Source organism: Brachyhypopomus gauderio, chromosome 16 (genome assembly GCF_052324685.1).
Source record: "Brachyhypopomus gauderio isolate BG-103 chromosome 16, BGAUD_0.2, whole genome shotgun sequence".
Taxonomy (NCBI): Eukaryota; Metazoa; Chordata; class Actinopteri; order Gymnotiformes; family Hypopomidae; genus Brachyhypopomus; species Brachyhypopomus gauderio.
Window position 1 is genome coordinate 737,501 of NC_135226.1, and position 22,500 is coordinate 760,000.

Sequence of the window (22,500 nt, forward strand, 5' to 3'; positions counted from 1 at the left end):
TCTGACTCCTTTGTGTTTATGCACCAAATGGCAGTTCGGAATACCCAGCATTCTTGGAGTCCTTGGAGGGGATACTGGAAGGTGCCCCATCTGGAGATGCCATTGTTCTGATGGAGGACTTCAGTGCTCATGTGGGCACTAGGATCTGAGAGTAGGATCCGGAAGGGTGTGATTGGGAGGAACGGCCTCCCCAATCTGAACCTGAGTGGTCTTCTGTTATTTGGTTTCTGTGCTTGTCACAGTCTGTTCATAATGAACACCATGTTCAAGCACAAGGGCATTCATAAGTGGCCCATGTTTCATGTCTCCATTGTCAATGCAGCGGACTGGACCTGTGAGTCATAAGGTTGCTGGTGCCTGTTGTGGATAAGGTCCACCCTGAGTTCCTTAAGGCTAAGGATGATGAAGGACTGTCCTAGCTGACATGTCTTTGCAACATCATGTGCACCTTGGAGGCAGTGCCTCTGGACTGGTGGTGGTTCCTCTTTTTAAGAAAGGGGACCGACCGGAGGGTGTGCTCCAACTATTAGGGCATCACACTCCTCAGCCTCCCCAGTAAAGTCTTTGTAGGGGTACTGGAGAAGAAAGTCCGGTCGATAACTGAATGTAAGTTACAAGAGGAACAATGTGGGTTCCATCCTTGTTGTGGAACACTGAACCAGATTTTTACCATTGCGAGGGTCCTAGAGGGTGCATGGGAGTTTGCTCAACCAGTCCACATGTGTTTTGTGGATCTGGAGAACCTCCCTCTGGGATTCCTCCAGGGGGTGCTTCAGGAGTATAGGGTACTGGGCCCACTGCTATGATTCCACGTGTCCATGTTGCAGATGATGTGGTTGGCATCATCATATATTTTGTGTCATCAGGCCAGGAGCTCCAGCTCTCACTGGATCAGTTTGCAGCTGAGTGGGAAACAGCCAGGATGAGAATCCTCTAAAACTGAGACCATGGCACAAGGGTGGAGAGCCCTCTCTGGGTGGGAGTGAGTTCTTGCCTCAAGTGGAGCAGTTCAAGTATCTCAGGTTCTTGTTCACAAGGGCAGGATGCAACTGCAGGTTGTCAGGCAGATCGGTTGCGTATCTGCAGTGTTGCGAATGCTGTACGGGACCATTGTGGTGAAGAGAGAGTTGAGCCAGAAGGAAAAGCTCTCAATTTACTGATCAATCTACATCCTACTCTCACCTATGGTCATGAGCTGTAGGTGACCAAAATAATGAGATCATGGATACTAGCAGCTGAAATTAGGTTCCTCCACAGGGTGTCCAGGCTCTCCCTTACCAGTGATGGCTTGAAAAAGTAAGCCAATTTCTGACTACTCCTTTTCAAAGTAACTCAGTTACTTTTTTGATTATTTTAAAAGTAACCAAGTTAGATTACAGGTTACTTTATTAGTTACATTCAGCAGCTGCCAACAATGACAAAATGACAATCAGTTTTGCCAATAAGGTGGGAAATTAATACCTGCCACTGGCTAAATATGGTTATATTTATGAAATGGCAGGTAAATTTAACACAAACTGCAGTGGCGGGTTAACAATGTGGACAGGAGAGGCAGAGAGTGTTCAATGTAGTAGGTTTCCCATTCAAAACAGGTAATGACACTGTTCAGTTCTTCTTCTACTGTTACAGTTGGCCTGTCGGGGGCAACAATACGCCTGTGTCGCAATGCCATAAACCCACGAAATTGACCATAATTTCCGATAAGTCTTACGGCAGATGCTCATGAGACATGCGTGAGACATGTTGGTTATCCCAGCTCAATGGAATTTATAAAAATTTTGACGTTATGGTTAGCACAGATAATAACATTTACCACCCAAAGCGAAAGAAATCTTGAATGTTTGTGTCAAACTGCAATCAGCATTCTAAATATCGCCTTCGTTGTGAATCTGAAGTTACAGATAGTTAGTAATTGTAATGTAGCGTATGCTGCGGAGCGAGGAGGCGGACTCAAACACTGAGGAGAGCGAGATGTATTAAAGGGAATTCCATAATCGTGGTCGTATCGGGAGGACAGTCCAAACTTGAAAGATAGATAGGCATGACTAACACAAAAGGAGATTTACCAGACCAACGGGAGTAATACTAGAAACACACGATGAACAAACCGAACAATACTCACAGAGATCACAACGGGAGTAATACTAGAAACATGCACGCATGAACAAACCGAACAATACTCACAGAGATCACAAAACTTACAAAGATCACAAAGACAACAAATGAACAAGACTGCAAAGATCATAAAACAACTGACAAGGGAAACACAGGGACTATAAATGTACAATACTAACTCGACACAGGTGGAAACACTGACGACACGGGCGGGGCAGATAGAGAGAAACCATGGAAACAAATAACAAGGCGGGGTCGACATGCAGGGAAACAACACAGGCACGAGGAGCAGGGGCAGTCATGGTCTTGTGGTAGGGAACTGGTTTTGTGACCGGAGGGTCGTGGGTTCGATTCCCAGGCCTCAGGCCATGACTGAGGTGCCCTTGAGCAAGGCACCTAACCCCAACTGCTCAGGCGCCGGGCTAGGGCTGCCCACCGCTCCCTAGTAATCACTAGTGTGTATGTGTGTGTTCTAACTGCACAGATGGGTAAATGTGGAGGACAAATTTCAATTGAGGGGTAAATTCTCAATTGACAAATATAAATATGGAACTGGAGTGACAGGGGAAGGGGGGGTTTGCCCTACGTGACAGTAATGTAGTTTAAATATTAATATCCAAAACAAACAATATTTAAAAAATTACTGAATGTAGAATTATAGGAATTCAGATATATCTACCTACACAGCCTGCGAAGCCACATCCTAAACTTTTTTCTGTAATTTTTTACTAATTTACTAAAGGTTTTATGGCTGCAGCATCCACCTAGGATCGTTAAGTAGCTAGCCGTCTAATTGACCTTAAGGAGCTAACAATTTACCTTACTATCTAGCAAATGGTATAGCTAGTGGACTCCACTTTATCAAAATTAAGTTATGCTAATATGTCTGTTACAGTAGTACAGTAGTACTACTGTACTAGTAACTACTAGTACAGTAATACAGTAGTATAGTAGTACAGTAGTGCAGGAGTACTCATCTTGCTCGCAGCTCCACCATGGCTATCGTTACATAGCTAATATAGATTTATGCAGTATATGTATTTAGATAGAAGGGAGATATGGATAACACTGATACTCATTTTATTGGAAGTACATTTTAAACATTTTTAATAATCTCCTGACATTACATTTGTGTTGCTACACGGTATCACACTTGTTATCCTCATGCTGAAAACGTGTTATTTACACAATAATACACTCTAGGTTCATGCTTTAACGTGTAATATTGGCACTGCTGTGCTGCGGTCATGTGCTGCCGTAGATCAGTACAGCAGTGCCAATATTACACGTTATAGCACAAACCTAGAGTGTATTATTGCGATTATACCACAGTTCCATTATCGCTGTTTATTGAAAGATTTTGAGTTAAAGAGGATGAGAAAATACGACCTGTTTGGTTAAAAACACTCCGCCAGTTAAAATAGTTCCATTCAATGGCTCGCTGCTAAACACTGGAACAGCCTTACCCAATAAATATTATAGAGGTAAATATACACAAAAACAACTGTTGATAAAATTGTATTATTAAAAATAAAGTACAACAATTATTGATAATGGATATAAAAAAAACGATTGATATTAGATTATATATAACTCTCCCTTCACGTTTCTGATGGATCCATAAAAACGTTGTAGAAGCTGATTCATTTCATTTTTGTTGAAAATACTAAAATCGACTGCAATGTCGTTGCTCTTTAACCAGGATGTAAATACATTAAGAGCCTGGGACATTTGTTTTATGGTATTAATTTAGTTTCTCTGCATTTCCAGCTCATCCAAATCATTGTTTGTAAGCGTGACAAACCTTGGCTCATTGGAGGAATCAGGCTGGTGATTTATAGCTTCATCCTCCAGTTTCAGATCGAAACAAATGCTTTTGAAGCCAATAGATTTAACGAACTCCCTGTAATTCATTTTGATAATGTTGCTGCTTGTTTGTAGTTGTGCTGTTTGGCTTGTAAACGCTGCTTCGTTGCTAGGTTAACTGTATGTGGCGGAGTAATACATGGAGAGCTTCGATTACAGTGCATTATCGGCTAATAATGGCACTCCTACGCCTCTCAGCCAATCACATTGTAGGGTCGGAACTAACTGTGGTATAATATTAATTAATAATTGTCACATATGCATTATTCCCCGAAATGCAAGAAGGCAAAACTATATTTTTACAAAAATTATGATGCACAGTTACTTGGATAAGTAATTAAGTATTACTTATTGGATAAGTATTAATCTGATTATTGGATTGGAAATAGTAACTCGTTAGATAACTTGTTACTGTCACGTTACAGCCCCTGACCCCTCCCCTTTGGGTGTGTGTTTGTTGTCTACGTCTAGACGTCTGCGTCTGTGGATCTTCGTGGGTGCGGTTGTGTCTGAGTGTTCATCAGTCTCACCTGTGGCTCGTCTCGTGATCACTCGGGGCTTATGTGGTTTGTCTATTTAATGTGCGTTCGCACAGTGTCCCGTGCTCGTCTTTCTCAAGAGTCATTTACGTCAGTGAGTATTCATGTTATAATGTTAATAAACGTGACAAGAGTGGTGAAAGTTGGATTCTGTGCCTCATCCTTCTCTCTGCACCCCGTGTCACAGTTACTAAAAAAAGTGGTTGGAGTAATGGTGGATGGATGGATGGATGCATGGATGGATTTGTCCATAGCTTTTAGTCTTATGTCTTATGTGTCTTGATGGATTGACTAGTTCTGAAAAACAATCTGCAACAGAAACATTTCATAACCAATCCTGTTACAGAGACATCAAATATTTCACTTGTCACACCATAACTACTCGTAACTAGCAAAAACTCATCTAAACTCATCTGTAGTGCTCACTAGCATAATCAATGTTTGCTAGGTCGTTTTTCAGTAAAACCTTTGAATGTTCTTGGAACCTAAAGTTGCATATATGCAGTCACCTGACTGATAAGAATTCCTGTTACAATAGCCAGCTGGTGAAGGGTTCCCAGAGCACCTCTATACTTCACTGGAGCAATCTCCCCAATGTACATGGGGACCAGCCCAGACGACAGGCCTGCAGGACACATGGACAGAGCAGTGGGGTATGAGTTAAAGAAGCACTGAGACTGTAAACACAGTTCATCATGGTGGTGTTTTATGATACCATTCCTATTCCTGTATTGTGTACATGGAAAGATGATAAAACTGCACAATTTTTTTTACCTTTAGGTATCTCACCTCACCAACACACCAATATGTTGCACACCTGTGGTGCAGTTCCTGATCCAGCGAATCAAACACTCAATATTACATCATGGAGTGTTAGATTGGTGTTTGAACTAGGCTCTGCAGATCTCCAGGAGCAGAACTTCATACAGCATGAGGTCTTCACGTTGTGTCTTACCGCAGTAGAAACCCATGAGAGCCCGGCCAGATATCACCATGATGTGAGGGTTGCCCATCTTGGCCAGACCCATAAGAAGGCTTGCGACCACAGCCAGCACGTTCAGCACCAGCATACCTTTGACCCTGCAGAAGAAAATGCAGACAGTGAGGATCGCCACATGGATGAAACCTGGATCTGAGGAGAAACACCAATCCCTTACTAATGAATGCTTCAGCACCCAGCCAAACACGAAGAAAAGTAATCAAGGTAAATCAAGGAGGTGGGATCGTGTGCAGAGCATTTAATTTAACCTTCCTCTGCAGTCAGCTACGAATCCCACCAGGAAGGAGGACAGGATACCACCAACGGGGAACATGGCTACAGATAAAGCCCAGTACATTGTCAGCATGGATGATGGTTCCTGCTGTTCAGGTGGACCAGTAGACACATTGCCCAAGTGGACGTGAAATCCAAGTGAACGTGCATAATGTCCTACAATGACCTATGACAAAAATGGGACATTTCAGTAAAATTCAAAGCCTGATGACATATTTGTTTCTTGACATTGTTACTGGTACTGTTGGGTTGACAGAAGCTAAACATTCACCTAGACCAGAACTTAGAATAGTGTCATTCTGTACCTTAAACATTGAATAGTGTCATTCTGTACCTTAAACATTGCTTATAGATGAATATCTATATAATTTGTTTACCATAAACAGAAATCAGGTTGCAGTGAAATGCGTCACACATTGTGTGGAATCTGATGGCTGACCTTTTGTGGGGCATTAATGACCCCCAGGCTGTAGCCGTACTGGAGGGAACCCAACACAGCAGTGAACACAGCTAACACTAGAGTACCAGTGAGCTGCTGCATGAATCAAACACAACAGGACCAGAGGAGCATCAGTAACTTTCAGCTTATCAACTGAAGCACCCACACACGTGCACACAGCAACTCATCAATGCATTTTACATCAATACACCACTACATACGTCATACGTCAATAGACCACTACATACATCATACATCAATACACTACTGTTACATAATGTATAGAATTTAAGGCAATATTCTGAAAAAGGTCATATTGTTGTTAGTAATATTAACATTGTTGCTAATAATAACAATTATTATAATTGTAGTTATTATTATTATTATTATTAATAATAATAATAATAATAATAATAATAATAATATAGTTGCACTCAACCTCCACATCCTCAATTATCAAGAGCCACTCTAAAGTACATTTGGAAGTTTTTTTCTGCCCTTTTCTCTTATTCAGCAGATTAATAGTTTATAATTAGCTGGTATGTTTGACCTGCTGGGGTGAGCAGGAACTTATTAAACACATGTTGCCTATGGTGTCCTGTACGGGAACTAAAGGTTGGATGATCAAGTGTTGTGGAAGTTCTGTATATGTAGACCATTGACTGAGGCTGATGATTATAGTGAAGGGAAATAAAATGCTATAGAAAACAAAAGTGTGTCACTGCAGGAGCTATAAAAACATAAAACAAACTCCCCAGATTAATTTAAGCCCAAAATGTTTGTTTGAAACAGAATTCAGGTTCATTTAAGACTTAAAAATCTGATTGTGTACTAAGTGTAAAACCGATACAATGCTGAAATGGTTAAACATTACACGTCTAATCTTAATACAGCAATTTTATCCTGTTGATTGTTTCTGGAATTTAGAGAACAACAAATAAAAATGTATGAGCAAGTTACTGAAATGTTTAGCTATGTCACAAATATGTCAGTTTTTGCTATTCATAAAATTAGCTTATCAGTGTTAAGAATGTCACATGCAGAAACACATCCATGCAATGGTTTTATAATAATTTACAATTCTGTAATACATTTAAAAAACCCCAAATTTACCTTCTCCATGTCGGCAAACTCCCTTTGCACAAATAAAGCCTCAAGGTTCTCTGTTATTTCACCAGGTCAATGATCAACACAGTCACACACAGCAGCACATCTGCAGGCTAAACAACCCCCCCCCCCCCCCCCCCCCCCCCCGGAGGATCGATTCTGCCCCATAGCACATGCAACAAATCCAGCCACAAATCAATCCCAATGAATCTTTATAAGCATCTTTGCGAACATATCAGCAGTACGGTTTTTGTTGGTTTGTGTACAGTCAAGTGGTGTCGTGTATTGTTTCAACACATGGGACACTTTTAAAGTAAACCCAGAGCCTCAGTATGTCAGTAATGATCATTCAGTTCCCTATCATGATTAAAGCAGGACTGGGGAACCTCGGTAAAGAGAGTTAGTGAGTTACAGCTCTGGGCAGGACCAAAGTCTGAGGGTCATTCTCCAGGAGATGACAACAAAAATATCCTGACTACTGAAAAACACTTGAACAAGCTCATATACACATACAAACAAGCACATACAAACAAGTGCCAGGAGTGTTTTAGAGACAGAGGTGAGTCTGAACAGCACTCATGCACAAACGGTGTTTGAGTTTATTTGCGCGCACGCGTGTGTGTGTGTGTGTGTGTGTGTACATACTATGAATGCTTTGCAACAGCTGAACATACAACAGTAGAAAAGATTCTAGTTTCATTTATTTGCTCTCAGTTCTTCATCTCGCAAAACAAATTAAGAACAAAAAAGAAAAAAAGTTACAATAGGAGAAATCAACAAGGTATACAAAGAGAATAAACCAGAATACAAATAAAAAAGAATAAACAGTAGTTCTGGTGTCAAAGTGTCAATGACATTAAAATAAGTAAAGTGAGATGAGTGATGTACAAACCAACACTGGCCCACAGTGTTACCACCACAAAAGCACCCTTATTATTGCTAAAAGCTTTGCTTCATTCAGCTAAGCAAGCCACAATAACATCTCAATTATAAATATCTATAGTGTGCAAATTACAAGTGACCTCTGGAAGAACCTGCACGTTTAAATTTTGCCATAATTATAATAATCTGGAGGATTAAAAACATTTTGCAAGTGTGATGTAAGAAAAGCAATGAATACGATGTGTAAGTAAAACTACTTTAAAGAAGCTACTGGCAAGATTATGTTTAAAATTTCATTCTAGCAGTGGTAATGTTATATAATGTGTGTTCAACATTAAATCAGTAATTGAGCACCATAGGAGTGTCTTGTTTTAAAAAGCATATTTGTGAATATACAGTGTGTGAAAATATAGAAAATGTTTGTTGTTTTGACATAAATGTAATGCACTGACCACACAGGTGTGATCATGGAGCTCCCACATTTACTCCAGGTGATTTTCCTAAATAATCTGACACATGTAGCTTCTTTTAAAACAGAAAACAATCACCATTCAATACTGATTAGTAGAAATCCATATGCATGTTATGATCTATCAACATTATATTTATTTTAAAAGATGAAGATCAAGACCCCATCCTCTTCCTGCAATGTTGTGGCCCTCAGTTTTAAACCGAAGATTGTAATGTTGTACCAGAAGCCCCTTTTAAAATATTACTATAGATACATTTAGTAAAAAAATATCAGAACAAGTCTATAAATCAAATCTAAAAACAGTGCTGAGAATTAACATTTCAGTGATATTATAATTGTCATGATACTACAGTGAAATCATGGAGCATCATTCACTTTTCAAGTTTAGGTTGTGCTAGGCACTAATCAGAAAGCCTCAAATGCTCCTTGGAGATGATTCACAAACACCTCCGAGTGAGTGTTCACCTGAGGTGGTGATGAACACCTTTACTCACCAGCTGCTGCCACCTCATTTCACAGCCCCAGTGTCTCTGCCCTCAGCCCTCTTACACCTTCTGAACTATGCCAGTACCTGGATCTACAGAAGATTTGCCAAAACGAACCTTAAATCAATCCATTTATTGTTTGGTTGATGGACAGAGATTGAAACTCTGTAAGATAGTACAGTACAGTAAGCACCAGAGAAAGACCTGTTTTTCCACATAAAAGTTTGTCAATTATTTCTACTTAAAAATGTCCAATATTACAATCATGCAAACAATGGATTAAGCTGTGAAAAAAGGTGAGATAATTACAAAGTGTTAGATAAATGCAACAGATGGTGAGAACATAATATACAATAAGTGAAATGTGGTTCAACTTCATCTGAGACCATAAATTAGTTGAGAACCATGTTAGTTTGGAGACTGCCCCCTTTTGGAAATTGTGTGCTACTGCAGGGCACCTGATCCACTAGGTCTGACTTCACAGGCTCCAGGAGCCTGTTGCACCGCTATGAGTCCACAGCCTGATGGCTCAAATCCACAGATACAGGACACTCTGGTCAGGGCGGCGTTACCCTTTTACAGGACACTCTGGTCAGGGTGGCGCTACCCTTTTACAAGACACTCTGGTCAGGGCGGCGTTACCCTTTTACAAGACACTCTGGTCAGGGCGGCGCTACCCTTTTACAAGACACTCTGGTCAGGGTGGCGCTACCCTTTTACAGGACACTCTGGTCAGGGCGGCGTTACCCTTTTACAGGACACTCTGGTCAGGGCGGCGCTACCCTTTTACAAGACACTCTGGTCAGGGTGGCGCTACCCTTTTACAGGACACTCTGGTCAGGGCGGCGCTACACTTTTACAGGACACTCTGGTCAGGGTGGCGCTACCCTTTTACAGGACACTCTGGTCAGGGTGGCGCTACCCTTTTACAGGACACTCTGGTCAGGGTGGCGCTACCCTTTTACAGGACACTCTGGTCAGGGTGGCGCTACCCTTTTAATGAGCTCTGAAGGGAGTGGAAGTTCACAGGTGCAGTGGAAGGAGGGCTGAAGGGGCCGTGACGGAGACGTTTCACCAGTTCATCAAGGAAGTCCTGTTCAACGTCATGAAGAAGACCTGACTGCTTCCACCCGAGCGCACGGAGGCGAAGAACACCTGTGCGTGGAAGGGGAAGCCAAACGCTATCGTCACAAAGGAAGCTCACGTGCTTCACAAAACATCTCAGCTGTGTAGAAGAAGGGCCAGAGCTCCTACCTTGTCATTACGCTCACAGAGGAACTTGAGCCTCTGGGCTCGCTTGTGCATGAAGACGCCGTCCAGGTGACCCGTTTCCACAGAGCGGATCTCGATGGCTTTCTCTCCCCAGCCCATGATCTGATTGGAGTGGATATAGGCTGCACAGCAGACGCGCGCACACACACACACACACACACACACACACACACACACACACACACACACACACACACACACACACACACACACACACACACACACACACACACCTGCTTAGGACAGGAGCCTGCAAGGGGCTTATCAGAAGTGAAGCCCCAGCACACATACATGCATATGTACACACACACACACACACATAATATGTACATATACATGTACATAAACATACAAAGTTTTAGGCAGGTGTGGAAAATGCTGTGAAGTAACAAAACTTCAGTGGTAGTTTATTTTTGTCAATTAACAAAATGATAATGAACAATAGAAAATTTGAAATCAAATCAATATTTGGTGTGACCACCCTTTTGTTCAGACTTGCCCATTTCTCTGTGGTTCTTCAGAGAGCTCATACAGCACAACCTGAGACCCAGTCTGACATCTTTGACCTTTCAGTCACTTTGTTGCTGTGCTCAGTCTTGTGGTGTGTGATCTGTGACATGAACGCTCATAGTCTGGCTGATGCACCCAGTTTTTTTTTTTATAATTGTATATTTATTGGGTTTTGTAATTAACAGAGGGAAGCAACAACAGAACAACAACAAATCAGAAAAGGAAAAGAAAAAAAAAGAGTGATGTAGAATAAAATAAAATAAAATATAATAAAACAAAGACATACGTTCATCGCCACTATGATATATGTAGTTTGGCATTATTGCAAAATGTTCAAGAATGAGTGAAAGGGTATGGTAAAAAAAGTGTTAGGTGGTAATTACATAGAAATTACAATGCAAGCAGGGGTACAGATGAGGTGCAAGAAGGAAGATCATAAATCCTCCAACACTTTCCAAACTGGTGACCATATTTCAGAGAATTTTTGTTGTCTATTATGCATTTCAAACGTGAGTTTTTCTAGTGGAAAGACATTCGACAGTTGTGTCAGCCACATCTTGGCTGTTGGGACAGTTGGAGTTATCCAGAGCAGTAAAATACATTTCTTTGCTAGGTATGACAGTGAACCCATCAGGTAGGCTTGGTTTCCATTTAGCACCCCATTGGGATCATGAGCCAAAAGATACAAGCATGGTGACATGTGGAAATGTTTTCCTAACATCCTCTGAGTGACCTGATGAACATCCCTCCAGAATACTTGGATTTTAGTGCACTCCCAGAACATGTGCATAAATGTACCTGCATCAGAGTTACACTTAGGACATAGTGGAGATGGGTTTCTACACATCTTATACAGACGTGAGGGTGTTAAATAAGATCTAAAAAAGAATTTGAAATTCTGTTCTTGGATGTTAATGGAAGTGCAACTAGGAAATATTTTCTTATGCATATTATTCCAAGAGTCATCGTCAAATTTAATAGAAAGATCTTTCTCCCAGGTCTGTCTCAGTGGATTGTAACATGGCTCGTTGACATCAGAGAGTGTAGAATACACATACGATATTTTACACAGACGAGGATTTGGCTTAATAAGAACATTTTCTATGTCATTCAACTCCGTTCGGAGTTTGGTTTCTTTAGAGCTTATGAAGTGACGTACCTGAAGGTATTTGTAAAAATCTGATTTGGGGACCTTAAACTGTTCTGTTATCTGCTCAAAAGACATTAGACTTTGTCCGTATATGTAGGATAGATCTCTTATTCCAGATATGACCCATGTATGTAGTCCTATAGACCTTAGTTGGGAGGGGAAGTCTGGGTTATGGCAAATTGGAGAGTGCAGTGAGATATTTTTTGGGATTTTTAGATATTGTCTAATGTCTTTCCAGGCCAAGAGTGTGTTATAAACTGTGTATTTGTCTTTTAAACTGTGCCATTTTTCTAAATTGTTTATAAATGGGAGAGATTTTAATTCCAATGGTTTGCAGGACAAAGACTCGATTTCAACCCATTTAGAATCATGTCTATCTAAGAACCAAGATAACATTTGTATGATTTGTGCTGACCAGTAATATAGTTTGGTAAGGAGGCCCCTCCCTGGTTTTTCGTTTTAGTGAGTATTGAGAACCTGATTCGAGGTTTTTTCTTATTCCAAATATATTCCGCTATTCTGGAGTTTATATTCTTGAAAAAACTAGCAGGTATGTAACACGGGAGAGTTCGGAAAAAATAATTAAGTCGAGGCAGGACATTCATTTTAATTACATTAATTCGGCCAAAAAAGGAATTTGGGAGAGCGGTCCAGACACGCAAATCCTGCTCGATTTTGTCCCAAAGTGGCGTATAATTGGTAGTGAATAAGTTGTTCAAATTGGGTGTAATTACTATGCCGAGGTATTTAAATCCAGTGTCAGAGATATGGAAGGGAGTTATCTGCCGTATATTGTCACTTTGTGAGATATTGATTGGTAGGGCCAGCGATTTATCCAGGTTAATTTTATATCCAGACACTGAGCTATAGTCAGAGATCAAATCTAAGACTATTTTAACAGAAGCGTTTGGATTGGACAAGTATAGAAGGACATCGTCTGCATAGAGGGAGACACGATGGTCTTCTCCACCAATCTTGATGCCTGTGAGGCGTGTACTATTTCTGATTGATTGGGCCAGAGGTTCAATTACCAGACAGAAAAGAAGTGGAGAGAGCGGACAGCCCTGACGACATCCCCTGCTCACTGGGAACATATCTGAATGAAAATTATTAGTATTGACCACTGCGTTTGGATAAGAGTAAAGCGATTTAATCATATTTATAAAAGACGAACCCAAATTAATTTTCTTTAATACCGCAAATAAGAAATCCCAGTGAACCCTGTCAAAAGCTTTTTCTGCGTCGAGAGAAACAATAAGAGCTGGAACTGGATTTCTGCTAAGGTGATCTACAATGTTTAGAGCACGGCGCACATTATCTGAACCATGTCTTGACCTCACGAATCCTGTTTGATCTGGATGTATCAAGCGTGGCAGCAGGGCATCCAGTCTGCGTGCAAGGACCTTGGCAACAATTTTAAAGTCCACATTCAATAAACTGATTGGTCGATAAGACGAACAGTCCAATGGGTTTTTATCTTTTTTTAAAATAAGAGAGATGGAGGCAGTCTTCCATGAATTTGGTATGACATTGTGTTCGTATATATGATGGAGGGCGGGCATGAGTATAGGTTTTAGTTCGGGCCAGAACTTCCTGTAGTACTCTACGGGATACCCGTCCAATCCTGGGGCCCTCCCGGTGGGCATTGATTGAATTGCATCCCAGACCTCTCTCTCTGTGAACGGGGCACTCAGGGTTGCTTTTTCAGATTCTGTAGCCGATTGTAAGGAGATCTTGTCTAAATAATTTTCACTGTTCACATTGTTTGGAGGCGGACACGAGTAGAGATTTTTATAAAAATTTGTGAATGCTTCATTAATTAAATGTGGGTCGTATGTAATGCTCCCATTATTTGTCCTAATTGCTTTGATGGATTTCATGGTCTGTTCTGCTTTTAGTTGGGAAGCCAATAGTTTACTTGATCTGTTGCCATATTCGTAAAATTTCTGTTTGGTTAGGAAGAGAAGTTTCTTTATATAATCTGTGTAATTGAGATTGAACTGTGTCCTGATTTTGGTTAACTGATTCCAATTCTTTGTGGTGGGTGTGTGTTTATGTTGACGCTCCAAGTGTAGTAGTTTAGCCTCCAGGGCGCGTTGCTTTGCTTCTCGCGATTTTTTAATAAAAGAGCTCTGGCAAATTATTTGCCCACGAATTGTTGCTTTGGCTGCATCCCAAATAGTGCCCGGGGATACTGGGGAGTGTTGATTATCTGACCAATAATTCTTCAGTGAGTCCCGAATTGATTCACAAAAAGCATCATTGTTCAACAAAGACAAATTTAACTTCCAGTTTTTTGTTTTTGGTGAGGATACATAAAAGTTGCAGTTTAAATAGACTGGACTATGATCAGAGAGCAGAATGGGTCCAATCTCACATGCTGTTACCGTGTGGATATGAGTGGTATGCATAAAAATATAATCTAATCTGGAGTATAGTTGATGAGGATTGGAATAAAAGGTATAATCTCTCGTCAGAGGGTGGTGCTCTCTCCACACATCAATCAGCCCAGTATCTTCACAGAGTTTTTTAAGTATTTGGGGGGATTTTGGATTTGTCAATGGTGAAGGTGATGATCTGTCCAGTGCATCATTAAGAACGCAGTTAAAATCGCCAGCCAGAAGACCAAATTCTGTACAGTGTTGGTTAAATAGTAAAATGATATGTGACATAAACTGAGGGCGATCCTCATTTGGAGCATACACATTCATTATGGTAATAGTTTTCCCCAGAATTGAACCGATAATTAAGATGAAACTGCCTTCAGGGTCTCTTATTTCAGAATCGAGAATAAACGGAATATTTTTGTTGATGAGGATAGCCACGCCCCTTTTATTAGATGTAAAGGAGGAGAAGTAAACTTGTCCTACCCAATCACGTTTAAGTTTGGCATGTTCTTTGTCCGTAAGATGAGTTTCTTGAAGTAATCCTATTGACACTTTATCTTTCTTTAACAATGTTAAAATCTTCTTCCTTTTGATAACATTACCAATACCCTTAACATTAAATGTTACCATCCTTAGGGCATCATTCATGATGAGTATAAAATAAAAGCAGAACAAAAATAATGATGCATGACCAAAACAATTTGTGTGGCGGTAAACTGAACATTTTTACAAAGAAGGAAAAAAAGGATGAAATAACGTAGCAAAAACCCAGGCCCACCCCCCCAGCTCCGTCCCCAATTGACGGAGCAGAAAAAAACGAATCTAGTTGGTCACCCAATTTGGACATGTCCCGAAAAAGTCAAGTCAGTCCACAAGAACTAGCTACAGTTCCTAATATAAGATATATCAGTGGTGAACCCCACAATGAGAACTAAGATAGGGCCATAATACAGAAACACTGCGCACATTATTATTATTATTGCTATTATTACTGAGTTATAACCCTGTAACACGATTATGTGAGTGGGAATTCACAGTTAGTGTTTAGTCTCTCCGGAAGAGGGAGAAAGTTAAGATCCACATGAAGTCAGTGCGGGCTCACTCAGAACCAAGGGAGTCCAAAAAATCCGTGGCAGACTTTGGGTCCTCGAACAGCCGAACCTGGCCCCCGTGGACGCAACGGAGTTTAGCGGGGTATGCGAAGCCTCGGAACATGTTGCGCTGAATCATACGTTTAAGCACCGCATCGTAGGCGCGGCGTCTCCGGAACACATCCGCTGATAAATCCGCATAAAAACGGAGCCGCGAGCCTTTATACGACACATCCCGCTTTTTAATAGCCGCCTTCAGAACAGCCTCTCTGTCTGTGTACCGTAGGAAACGGATAAGGACGCTCCTTGGCCGTGAGCCCGGCGCTGGTGCGGGGGCGAGAGAGCGGTGGGCCCGCTCGATGTCGAGCGCGTGAAAGTCCTGCGGGAGACCGACCCAAGAGGGAAGCATATCCTGCAGAAACTGGACCAACGGCACAGAACCTGCTGCATTCTCGGATAGTCCAATTAATTTCAAATTCTTACGGCGACCTCTATTTTCCAAATCGTCCACTTTTGTCTGTAACTGGGCCACGGCCGTGGTCAGCGATGTTACGGTCGTGGACATGTTCTCCCCCGTGTCCTCACACGCGGAGATTCTGTGTTCGGCCTCGTCGAGTCTGTTCTCAGTAGATTGAATCCGCTGAGTAAGAGTATTGATGTTACTTTCCATGGTCGAAATAGATGAAACAATTGTATTTAATCGTCCATCCATGGTGTCTAACCGCGAGCCGATGGTTTTAATCTCTTCTAAGATCCGGGCCGCGCTAGCATCCATGTTAGCTTGCGTAGCTAGATCGTCTGCGGCTTGAGGATCTTTTTTCTTTTGTCTTTGAGGACGAGACGAAGAGAAAATGGAAAAGTCTTTCTCGCTCCTATCTTTTGACATGATCAGGCGTCAGTTTTTAAGAAATATGTGATCTCTTCCGGAGAAAAACACTAGTTTAAAAACTTATAGGCGCAGAGCCAGGTTTCAAGCAGCCATCTCCTAGCTGGTCACGTGACACCCCCCGATGCACCCAGTTTTAAACCTCCTACACAGCTGTTCAGTTTCAGTTAATGAAAGTATTTCAACATACATATGAAAACTATGATTATTATTACCTGCTTGGTATAACCGATATACACCTGACCATAAAATTTATGCAAGTGTCCCCAAAACAATTTATGCTGTTTTCAAGGTAAAGCGGTTATAGCAAATATTGAGTTCCTTTCAATTTTTCTTTTTTTTCACTCACTTTGCATTTTGTTAATTGATAGAAATAAATTATTAACACTTTTAATCCTTCCACACACGCACTCACACACACACGCACGCTCACACACAAACTCGCACGCACACGCACGCACGCACACGCACACGCACGCACGCACACGCACGCACTCACACACTCGCACTCACACACTCGCACTCACACACTCGCACTCACACACTCGCACTCACACACTCGCACTCACACACTCGCACTCACACACTCGCACTCACACACTCGCACTCACACACTCGCACTCACACACTCGCACTCACACACTCGCACTCACACACTCGCACTCACACACTCGCACTCACACACTCGCACTCACACACGCACTCACACAGGCACACACACATACACACACACACGCAAGCACACACACACACACACACGCATGCACGCACACACGCACGCACACATACTGCACACACTAACATTGATGAAGAGTTTAAATACTATTAAACCTTTGGTTACTGAACAGTGGTTACTGTTACACTCTCTGCTCAGGGTGCATATACACACAAAGCCTAATGACACATCTGTGTGGGTGGGGCTTACCCACAGAAGTGGGTGTCTCTCCCCACTGCAGCACCACATCCTTGGTGATCCTTCCGTATGTGTTTACGTATACGCCCTCATCCTCATAACACAGAAGGATCTCCATCCCGTCTGTCTTGGGCAATACCACAATAGCATGAGGAGACATACAGCTCTGGAGCTACAGACAGACAGATAGAGACAGACAGACAAACACCAGTGAGAAGGTAAGTTAGCTGCAGCGTCAGTAGAGGGCTCTGTGTGTTTGTGTGTGTGTGTGTGTGTGTGTATGTGTGTGAGTACATGCACATGTCTCTGTGTGTGTTAGTCTATGTGTGATCAGGTCTTGTTCATGCCTGCTGGTACTTTTACACCTTTAACTAGGCAGTGAGATTCACACTAATACTCATTCAGTTATTGCTGTGTACAAGATTAATGTCCCAGATTAACAAGTCAAAGTCAGGTTTATTTATATAGCGCTTTTTACAACACATGTTGTCAAAAAGCAGCTTTACAGTCGTATTGGTCCACATCCCTAATGAGCAAGCCAAAGGCGACAGTGGCGAGGAAAAACTCTCTATGATGGTGGGGATTAGGAAGAAACCTTGGGAGGACCAAGACTCAAAAGGGAACCCATCCTCCATTGAGCGGCCCGTTAGCACAAGTCCGTATTTATAGTTCAAATATAGTTCTATAGTTATAGTTGTGGGTCTTACCCAGTGAGCCGAACAGCTACAGATACTCAGGTTCACGGGTTTATTGTTCAGTTTTTATTATCTTCCCCATACATTGTCCTGTAAAGGATTGTTAAGTGCCTTCTGTTGTGTTAAGTGTTTAATATGACTGATATTCCAAATGTCTTACGTGGGATGGGATGTAGAGGTCACAGGGATCTCCCGAGTCCACGTCAATGACATGAAAGCCCATGCTGGAGCCGTAGATGACCTTTAACCTCTGACCTTCCTCCACAGTGAGATCCACTAGCTGAGGCCTGTGCTGCAGCTCTGTAAATGACTGCAGGGAGGGAGGGAGGGAGGGAGGGAGGCAGGGAGAGAGGGAGAGAGGGAGGGAGGGAGAAAGAGAGATTTAATCTGTGTGAATGTGAAGACTTGCCAAAACACTGAATGAATATGTACTTTTTGTAAAATATGCTATGACAGGTTTTTAGATGTCATCAGTGGGTCTTGAAGACGCTGGACGCCCTGTACCTTGAACGCCATAAATCTATGATACGGCTTGGGAGCCCATGCGTAAATTTCAATCGAGTTCTTCAATGCGATCACCAGGAATTTGATCCTCTCATATTTCACTGAGAAAAAAAAAAAAAAACAGTTATCTGCAGCTCAGATTGTAGTAGCCCACTCTACCATCTTCAGGACTGCAGTTCTGATTGCCAGCTTCTGTCTTCCTAACCTGACCGTTTATTCTTAATCGAGCTCAGAGCTCCCATCACACTGGAGGGTTCTGAGATTCTCCTAAATGTTTAGAGCCCTGGAAATCCTCAGATCTAGTGGTAGAGGGCCACAGCCCTGCACAGGTTAAACTTTTCATTCTCTAACCATGAAAGAACTCATGAAGGCCTCAGAGAAAGTCTGCATAATGACAGGTCTGCATAATGACATAATGCATAATCTGGTCTTGTTCATTGTTTGGTTTGAATGATAGGAAAATGTCCAAACAAGAGAACAAAGACATTGGTAGCTGAAGGGGTTCTTACCAACTTTGTAATGTACGCAGCCCTCAAGCTCCCCAACACTGATCCAACCTTGCTTCTTCCCCCCTGGGTCGTTGTGTAATATCCTGTTCCTTAGCCAAGAGAGGTAGTACACCCGCAGTTTGGTGTTCTTACCTGCAGAGATGCAACATCTTAGCACATGAAAGTCAATGTTGTACAGTTACAATCAAAGCACTGTTAAGGTGATTCACTATAAAACATTAAGAATTTATTAGAAATCGATGCAGTCAGTTTATAATGATGATTCTGAAAAGGCTAATCCAAGAGAGTGGAGGTTAGAGTAATCAGACCCACCTGAGATGGTGGAGGTTAGAGTAATCAGACCCACCTGAGATGGAGGAGGTTAGAGTAATGAGACCCACCTGAGATGGTGGAGGTTAGAGTAATGAGACCCACCTGAGATGGTGGAGGTTAGAGTAATGAGACCCACCTGAGATAGAGGAGGTTAGAATAATCAGACCCATCTGAGATGGTGGAGGTTGGAGTAATCAGACCCACCTGAGATGGTGGAGGTTAGAGTAATCAGACCCACCTGAGATGGTGGAGGTTGGAGTAATCAGACCCACCTGAGATGGTGGAGGTTGGAGTAATCAGACCCAGCTGAGATGGAGGAGGTTAGAGTAATCAGACCCAGCTGAGATGGAGGAGGTTAGAGTAATCAGACCCACCTGAGATGGTGACAAGCACATTGATGCCCTCCAGCACGTCCATCTGCAGGAAGCGTCGGCGGGTGATGAGGTTGTACACTTTGCCCTGACCGCTCCGGTCCAACAACATCAGGCCATTCTCTGTGCCCACCAACAGGTTGACACCTGAACAAACACCCATGCAAGCAGAGACACTGCAGGCTTCAGTCCCAAACAACAATTTTCTGAAGTGTGTTAGGAGAGAGAATGAGATGTACCCCACAGAGCAGCACACTGGATCTCAGAGTTGAAGCGTTTCTTGTATTTGCGGATCTCCGGTGTGTCCCCGTGGGCTCTGGTGTTGGAGGGATTGACGTTCACCAAAGAGATCTTACGCGACTCATTGAGTTTGGCCTCCTGCCGCAGGACCTCATTAACAAACAGGGCTGAAAGGACACGTATACAGTTACCTGTTGTTCACGCTGTTGTCACACTGTGCTCGAATACTGTTACAGTTTTGAGAGCTGCATCCCTGATTACGCCCTGCCTAAGAGAGCAGGAGAGAGGCAACGAAACACATCCCACAACACAATGACCGACATTGACAACGCAACACTACGGGATTAAATATGAACTCAAACAAGACACAGATGGGAACATTAAACAAGGGGCAGGGTTACAAATGAAGGTGGGACAAACAGGCAGAGAAAAACCCCGACACATGGAACAGGACAGCTTGTAGTGGGGGCGGAGCCAGACATGACATTATCATGATAATCTCGCGCATTCGCACATTGTTACACTATTATGCCTTTCTGACATTTTATCCTGGTAAAACACTGACTGTTCAGCACTGCTAGTGCTATAACACTGTTACACATTGTTACATAATGCCACAGCTGTAACCTACACATGGATATAGAGGATTACACATTGGTACCTTCTGTATAAAGTTACAACTCTACAAAATGCTGAAGAACTGTTACATTTGTGTAAATCTGTTATATCTGCTTTTCAGGTTGTAACTGACATATAAAGAAGTTGTGTGTTTTCATTCTTTGGTGAAATTTACTGTGCACTGATGTGCCATGCAAGTGAACGTACCTCCTTCTGAGATGTCATCAGCATCTGTGGGAGAGGTCTGGTACACACAAGGGTGTACAACTGCTCTGAAGGGATTGGATCCCTGATAAACACCAAACAGCAACAAACACCAGTGAGCAACACTATCTTCAGCTGGGCAGTGCTAGTCCAAATGCCCTTTCTCTGTCTGTCTGGATGTCTTTAGGGTCAGGACACCCAAATCAGCAAACAGCCAATACAGAGAATAAAAGTGGGATGTAGGCTGTAGAGAGGAAGGAGATCTGCACCTCCTCCATGGATCTCATCTCCTGGGCCTGCAGGTCTCCTAGATGCAGGTCAGTTGGGGAGTGGCTCTGCTGTACCAGGTCTGGCAGGCTGCTGTGACCCACAAACGCATCAATCTCACTGTGTGGTGGGTTAGTTGGCTCACCAGCCTGAGAGAGAGAGAGAGAGAGAGAGAGAGAGAGAGAGAGAGAGAGAGAGGAGCGGGAGAGGGAGAGGGAGAGGGAGAGGGGGGTGGGTGGGTGGGTAGGGGAATGTTATATTTTCCCTAAATATTTAAAAATAGTATTTTCTGTTTTTGAAATACTGGTTGTCTTGAATGGAGTTTAAATAAAGTTGTAGTTCAGAAGAATTGGTGGGTTGAATGCCATGTAGTGCTTTGAAGGCTAATGGCAGAAAACACATAATGTGGAGTAGGGGTGACCTGCAATAGTCGCTGATTCGACTATAGTCGACTATACCCCCTAGTTGACTATGAACGTCATAGTCGAATGTACCATTCTAACTGCATGGGGGTGCCCAAGGATGCAGCTAAGCATTAGTTGTTACATGAAATGTCTTTGTTTTCGTTATATATAGCCTTTTGTCAAATAAAATCATCCTAATTTCTGTTAATAAATATTTTAAATGATGTTTGCGCATTAACAATAGGCATCTTCCTTACTACACATTAATAAATCACACCCTGCTGTTGCACAATCTAACCGAGCGGAGCTGAACACGCTACAGAATACGCGCAGCATCTGCCGAGATTATAATGGCTACTAAAAAACTTCAAAAGTATTTTGAAAAAGATAAAGATGAATCAAACAAAATAAAGTGCAAGTTATGTCATCAACGTCTTTCATTTCACACGACAACAACCAACATGGCATACCATTTAAAACGCGTACGGCGAAAAAAACAGTTCAGCCTTTTGTCGTTTCGGTCGTGTCGTCGCGTCTCGTCACGGTGCATCTCGGCAAGTAAGCCTATAAACATTTTTTGTTGTTTGCTTTTAAAACCACGTTACTTGAACCTTTCCTTATATTTTTTTGCTGTTGTGTGGCTTTAAAAAAAATTTTCAGACAGGCATATTTTATTTGACAGTTCGATATGCGCAATGCGCTCTGACGGTTAATGTTCTCTAATAGGGCTGGGTATTGATTCAAATTCCAAGAATCGATCCGATTCCGATTCTGAAGATTAAGAATCGATTTTTTTCGATTTAATCCGATTTAATCGATTCGATCCAATTCGGGGTTTAGTGTTATTTAAAATGTATTTGAGCTGTTTCCTGACTGTGTACAGAAGCAACATGTTAAAACTAGTATTATATAGATATTAATCAGCAAATAGTTACTGGTAGTTGGTAGTTACTGATGGCTGGAAGACTGGTGAAAAGGGTCATCATAAA

General features: G+C 42.1%; 2 protein-coding genes across 9 annotated transcripts in view; both read right to left on the reverse strand.

Annotated features, from left to right (window-relative positions):
- The window catches only part of slc2a2 (solute carrier family 2 member 2), a 10,724-nt gene extending 3,313 nt beyond the window's left edge, over positions 1-7,411 (reverse strand). Inside the window, exons 1-5 of the mRNA XM_076975746.1 lie at positions 7,346-7,411; positions 6,233-6,328; positions 5,769-5,959; positions 5,476-5,600; positions 5,030-5,145 (exon numbers count right to left, since the gene is read on the reverse strand). Coding sequence (XP_076831861.1) covers positions 5,030-5,145; positions 5,476-5,600; positions 5,769-5,959; positions 6,233-6,328; positions 7,346-7,354 — 537 coding nt within the window. The 5' untranslated portion in view covers positions 7,355-7,411. The remainder of the gene's footprint in view (positions 1-5,029; positions 5,146-5,475; positions 5,601-5,768; positions 5,960-6,232; positions 6,329-7,345) is intronic.
- A 1,885-nt stretch (positions 7,412-9,296) lies between these two features.
- tnika (TRAF2 and NCK interacting kinase a) overlaps positions 9,297-22,500 on the reverse strand; it is a 68,785-nt gene continuing 55,581 nt past the window's right edge. For all 8 annotated transcript variants that reach the window (XM_076975739.1, XM_076975744.1, XM_076975741.1 and 5 more), the window contains 10 exons: positions 21,110-21,256; positions 20,844-20,925; positions 20,018-20,185; positions 19,782-19,925; positions 19,096-19,227; positions 18,587-18,687; positions 18,243-18,392; positions 17,400-17,559; positions 10,433-10,572; positions 9,297-10,333 (listed from right to left, as the gene is read on the reverse strand). In XM_076975739.1, coding sequence (XP_076831854.1) covers positions 10,250-10,333; positions 10,433-10,572; positions 17,400-17,559; positions 18,243-18,392; positions 18,587-18,687; positions 19,096-19,227; positions 19,782-19,925; positions 20,018-20,185; positions 20,844-20,925; positions 21,110-21,256 — 1,308 coding nt within the window. In that variant the 3' untranslated portion in view covers positions 9,297-10,249. The remainder of the gene's footprint in view (positions 10,334-10,432; positions 10,573-17,399; positions 17,560-18,242; positions 18,393-18,586; positions 18,688-19,095; positions 19,228-19,781; positions 19,926-20,017; positions 20,186-20,843; positions 20,926-21,109; positions 21,257-22,500) is intronic.